General features: G+C 51.2%; 1 protein-coding gene across 1 annotated transcript; it reads left to right on the top strand.

Moving 5' to 3' along the window:
• Window positions 1-1,162: 1,162 nt before the first annotated feature.
• LOC120844516 lies at window positions 1,163-1,942 on the top strand. Its single transcript, XM_040216327.1, has one exon. The coding sequence runs from the start codon at window positions 1,163-1,165 to the stop codon at window positions 1,940-1,942; it is 780 nt and encodes a 259-aa protein (XP_040072261.1).
• Window positions 1,943-6,147: the final 4,205 nt, after the last annotated feature.

The following is a 6,147-nucleotide window of genomic DNA, read 5'->3' as shown; positions in this document are numbered from 1 at the left end:
AGGTTCTCCCGAGGTCCTCCCGAAGGAACCCGAGAGCCTTCCGAGGTCCTCCCGAAGAAACCCGAGGTTCTCCCGAAGGAACCCGAGGTCCTCCCGAAGGAACCTGAGGTCCTCCGAGTTCCTCCCGAAGGAACCTGAGGTCCTCCGAGTTCCTCCCGAAGGAACCCGAGGTACTTCCGGAGGACCGGGTTCCTTTGGGAAAATGTAAGCATAATGCACCGCGCGGTTACGCCGAAGGCGACGACGACGGCGACGCCGACGCCGCTCAAGCCGAAAACGGGCGCCTAAGAGCTGCGCTCTAAAACATGATAGCCACTTCTGTGGCTTCTAAAGTGCTGCAAATATGCTGATTAAAAAAAAATGCACAGCCACGTGACTTCTGGCAACTCTCTCCTCCTTTATATTTCTTCTTCCTCCCCAGTCCAGAATAAGTTTCGCTATAAAAGAGTTGCGGTTCTTTTTAGAACGCAGCTCTTAGGCGCCCGTTTCCAGCTTGAGCGGCGTCGGTGTCGCCGTCGCTGTCGACGTCGGCGTAACCGCGAGCCCCCCCCCCCCCCCCTCTCTCCAAGGACCTCGGGAGGACCTCGGGAGGACTTCGGGAGGACCTCGGGTTCCCTCGGGAGGACCTCGGGAGGACCTAGGGTTTCTTCGGGAGGACTTCGGGTACCTTCGGTGACCTCGGGGAGGGTGGGTCACGTGACCCCCTCCCGAGGTCACGTGACCCCCCCCCTCCCCGAGGTCCGTGACCCCCCTCCCCAAGTTCATGTGACTCCCACCCCGAAATCACGTAACCCCCCCCCCCCCCTCCCCGAGGGCACGTGACCCACCTCCCTGAGGTCATGTGACCCCCCTGTTGCGAATTGCCAAAATAGCTCGCGGGACTGTGGGCTAAAAGAGAAAAAAAAAAGAAGCTGAGAAAAGAATGGACTGATGCGCGAGGACCACGGAAAATCTTCCCCTGGACATTTGCCTGTACATATGTAAATATCCCGTCAGTAATTGAGTGTATTTCTTTTCGATTCAACAACCTCGAACGAATTAATCCGCATGGAAGTGCAACATGGTGCCGAAACCCGGGACTGAGGATCGAACAGCGTAAGCGGGACTCCGAACGTTGCCGATCGACTAAACTCCACTGCTGTGGGATCTTGGACACTTACATATGGAACGCCTGAAATCGAAGCACACCGTCCGACGTTCGCAAAACACCTGGCTCATCAACGAAGCTACTGCAGTTCTTGAAACTGCAGACCTGGCTACTCTGACATTGCTGCTCGAACGACTGACTACGAGCAACAACGAGCTCCGTCAAATTAATACCGAGACCGAAGACCACATCAGCGATGGACACCTCGTAGCAGAATACACTGCAGTAGTCCAGTACGATGACGAGGCTACGAGAATGATCGCCGTGCTGGGTAGTAGGGCAGCTACCCTCCGGGAGAAGGAAAGACAACCGCCGCCTCCGCCATCGGTGACGACGCAGTCAGCAACAGCGACCGGAGAAGCAGCACAAGCTAATAGAGCCACGGGAGTCAAGCTTCCCAAGCTACGTCTCCAGACGTTCAACGGCGACATTGGTGAATGGCAGAACTTCTGGGAGCAGTTCTCTAGTTCAATCCATGATAACGAGAGCGTCCCGCGCTGCCAGAAGTTTCACTATCTGCGCACTCTTGTCACCGGACCAGCAGCTGCAGCGATCGCAGGGCTACAAGCCATTGACGCCTGCTACGATGACGCCATAGAGATTCTTTCTGGTCGATTCGGAGGCAGACGACGAATCGAACAAGTCCATCTGGCAAAACTGCGGACGTTGCCATCCGTCAGTTCATCAAACGACACCAGAGGTCTACGACGAATGTACGACCACATACAGACAAAACATCCGCGGACTGAAGGCTCTCGGGGTTGGGTCAGACACGTATTCCACCATGATATCTGACATTATACTGAGAGCACTACCAAAAGACCTAGTCGTCGATTACTACTGACGAACTAGCTTTACATACCCAACAACGTCGACTGAAGCCGTCCAGCAAAGACCTGAAGCAGCACAAGCTTCAAGTCACAGCTCCGCTATCTCGGCCAGCACCATCCCAACAGCTCCGCTTGTTGATGGGGAGCTTTCACGGATCCTGAGCTTCATTCGGAAAGAGGTGGAAAATAGAGAAAGAGCCGGGTTAACTGAGACGACAAGCCTAGCGTCGAGACAGAATCAGAAAGATCAAGCACGGCGATCCAGAAAGCCAGCAGCTGCAGTACTGCAGACAAACACGGATCCTGGTTGCTTCTTCTGCAAATCAACGAAGCACTCAACTGAGACCTGCGTTTTACCCCTTGGACAAAAGAAAACGCGACTATACGGTGACATGCGATGTTTTCGATGCACTAAGAGGGGACATCGAGCAAAGAACTGTCGTGGAAAGGTCTCATGTTCTTCTTGCTCCGGAAGACATGTCACGTCAATGTGTGACCCCAACTGGAAACCGCGCTCAAAAGGTACTGGTGAAGAGGCCCTGATTACAAGCGTGCAGAACACCAGCGCCAAAAAGGTAGATATTTGCCTGGACAACGAAGTTCTTCTCCAAACATTCCGTGCATGGGCTGTTACAGACGACGATAACTGCTATTTCCGTGCCATCATCGACGGAGGGAGCCAGCGGACATTCATTGGCAAGGATATGTCCCGCAAACTTAATCTCAAGGTGCTGAAGCAGACAAGTCTTCGGTTGAATACGTTTGGGATCCCAAACGCCCTAGCTCAACAACTGCGAATCGTACAAGTACGACTACGTAGTCAGTATGGTAAGACTGAGTGTCTCCTTGAGGCGGTAGAAATACCATTCATCTCCAATGACATTACGCAAGTGCCAACAGACTACGAATTGCTTCGTAGTGTCGATGAGAAAAAAGGGCACATCGCGGACGATCTATTGTTCCCAGGCATGCCGTCTGTACCTGGCATAAGCATGCTTATCGGATCTGATAAGCTATGGAAGATCACGAAAGATCAAGTACAACGGTGTTGTAACAACGAAAAGATGACAGCTACTAATACCATCTTTGGCTGGACTTTTAATGGTCCTATATCACTCCAAAGTTCCTTGACCTGCAGTGCCGCCACGACGACCTGCGTTCTGAACATCAGGGCGTTTGAAAGCAACCAAACTGAATCAACGCTGCGCAATTTTTGGGAACTGGAGAGTATAGGAATAACAGACCAACCTTGTGCCCAAAATGAAGTACACAGTTCAGTGTACAAAGATTTCTGTCGAATGATCTCGAAGTCAGAAGGACGGTACGAAGTATGCCTGCCTTGGAGGCCAAACACAGAGGAGTTGAAGGACAACCGAGTGATGACTGTCAAACGACTCGAAGGACTGAAAAGAAGACTTTTGCGGAACGAGCTTCTTGCGAAGGACTATGACACAGTCATCAGAAACTACATCACCGCCGGACAAGCGGAGAAGGTACCCACAAGATCATCAGATATCGAGTCTCCATGTAAGCGTTTATACTTCATGCCTCACCAAGCAGTGGTTCGAAGCGAATCGGAGACCACAAAACTACGGGTAGTCTTTGACGCGTCTTCGCATGAGCCAAAGGTTACTTCCCTTAACGAACACCTTGAGAAAGGACCTAAGATGAACGCTGATCTTGTCAAGATCTTGCTGCGCTTCCGTCTGCATCCAATCGCCGTTACAGCGGATATAGAGAAGGCGTTTTTACAGATTAGTGTACGACCTGAAGACAGAGATGCACTACGCTTCCTTTGGTTTGAGAACGACGTGAGCTCATTGAAAACAGCTCCGAAAATCGAAGAATGGAGAATGACGCGCGTTCCTTTCGGAACATCCGCTAGCCCATTCCTTCTTACTGCGACGCTGGTCCATCACCTGCGAAACGTGAAGGAAGAATGGAAGAGCACAGCTCAGCTCCTTCAAGAATCATTCTACGTCGATGATTTGTTGGTCGGGGCTCAGTCTACCGAAGAGGCAGCTAGCATACATGACCAAGCAAAACTAATTTCGGAGGATGCAGGAATGATGCTCCGGAAGTGGTCGACCAATTCAAGAGAATAGCGAAACCTGTATGAGGAAAGTTCAGATACACTGTTCGCCGAACCTAAGACGGTTCTTGGGCTACGATGGAGACGCGAGAATAATCAGCTAATGATTCCCGCCACTAACATCTTGAACTTCGTCACGTCGAACGAGAAAACCAAACGTCACGTACTGCAAGCAGCGGCCAGAGTGTTCGCCCCGTTGGGGATGATCGCTCCATACGTAACGAGAGTGAAGGTACTATTCCAACGCATTTGGGAAAGGGGCCTTGACTGGGACGATTATCTACCGGACGATTTGGAGTCACAATGGCAAGGTTGGTGCTCTGAACTACAGCGTATACAAGACGTAGTGACAGGTCGCTGTATTATAAAGGCTCCAAGCAAATGCATTCACTCTCTACAGCTACACATCTTTTGTGACGCAAGCCCGCTGGCTTACGGAACTTGTGCTTACTTGAGAGTCAAGGACAGCGATGGGAAAGTAGATGCAAATCTGGTACTCTCAAAGTCACGTGTAGCACCGATAAAACGGCTCACACTTCCTCGACTTGAACTGATGGCGGCAGTGGTCGGGAGACGAATGGGACATTACCTCGAAGACATCCTGAGCTGGCAGGACACGTTATACTGGACAGATAGTACTATCGTTCTCCATTGGATAAAGGGAAATGCAAACAAATGGAAGCCCTTTGTTGCAAATAGGGTGGCCGACATCCAAGCTAAAGGGACACCAGCGGGCTGGAAACACTGCCTTGAACTGGATAATCCAGCGGATTTAATAACACGGGGAATAACCGCAGAAGACTTGTTGACAAGTCAAGTATGGTGGAAAAGCCCGACATGTCTTTCAATGAATGAAAACACTTGGCCCGGTGTGCCTACCACTGAGACTGTCCCGGATGCGGCTATTGAAGATGAAAGGCGACATGTGCATCATGCGCTCCAAACGACTACAGAACGGGAGCCGCCCCTCCTGGCGTTAAAGGACTACATCAAACTTGGACGCATTCTTCGCATCACTGCCTGGGTGATGAGGTTCGCCAAGAATTGTAGGAAACAGAACCAACATCACGGCCCTTTGAAAACGGAGGAGCTCGAGCGAGCAGAGGCTTATTGGATCTCCCGAACCCAAATGGAGACTTACTCACAAGAAATGAAAGATATTTCTGACAACAAAGGGGACAATGTAAAATCTGCTATACACTCACTAAGCCCCTTCGTCGACTCAACCGGACTTTTGAGGGTTGGTGGACGACTCCAGAACGCTAACGAAACGGCGAGAGTGAAACACCCACTCCTACTTCCTCCTGAGCATCCTTTTACAGAGCTGATTGTGCACGACTGTCATCTACGAACTCTCCACGGAGGTATCCAGGACACCACAGCACAACTGCGAGAGCGATCTTGGGTGCCGAGAGGACGACGTATCGCAAAGAAGATCATACACAGGTGTAATGGCTGCGCTAGACTGAGAGCAAAGGGGGCCTCTGCTCCCACAGCACCACTTCCACAGGAGCGAGTGAGTGAAGCCGCTCCATTTGAAGTGGTTGGGATAGATTTTGCCGGACCGCTCTTTGTGAAGTCCCAGCCGTCCGACGAGAAGGCTTACATCGCACTGTTCACCTGTGCGGTTACGAGAGCAGTTCACCTTGAACTTGTCTCAAATCTATCGGCTGCGGCTTTCATCATGGCATTTCAACGATTTACATCACGACGGGCACTGCCCAGGATTGTTTACACAGACAATGCCCTAACGTTTAAGAAGGCATCGAGAGATCTCTGCAACTTATGGAATGCAATCCGAGACAAAAGTGTCCAGGAGCACTACTTGAAGCATCGTATTACATGGAAATTTATCGTGGAACGAGCGGCATGGTGGGGAGGATTTTGGGAGCGGATGGTGCGAACGGTGAAGACCTGCCTCCGGAAAGTTTTGGGAAAAGATCGATACAACTTCGAGAAACTCACTACTATTCTCCATGAGGTGGAAGCCATTGTTAACTCTAGACCGCTGACGTTTCTGCATGCCTCTTCAGGTGAGCAGGAAGTGCTAACTCCCGCACACTTTCTGACCGGAAAGC

Source organism: Ixodes scapularis, unplaced genomic scaffold (genome assembly GCF_016920785.2).
Source record: "Ixodes scapularis isolate PalLabHiFi unplaced genomic scaffold, ASM1692078v2 PGA_scaffold4__175_contigs__length_147842914, whole genome shotgun sequence".
Taxonomy (NCBI): Eukaryota; Metazoa; Arthropoda; class Arachnida; order Ixodida; family Ixodidae; genus Ixodes; species Ixodes scapularis.
Note: the sequence above shows the minus strand (reverse complement) of the source record. Positions and strands in the feature narration are given on the sequence as shown.

Coding starts and splice junctions, on each gene's coding strand:
- LOC120844516 (XM_040216327.1), top strand. CDS start 1,163: ATGGAACGCCTGAAATCGAAGCACACCGTCCGACGTTCGCAAAACACC.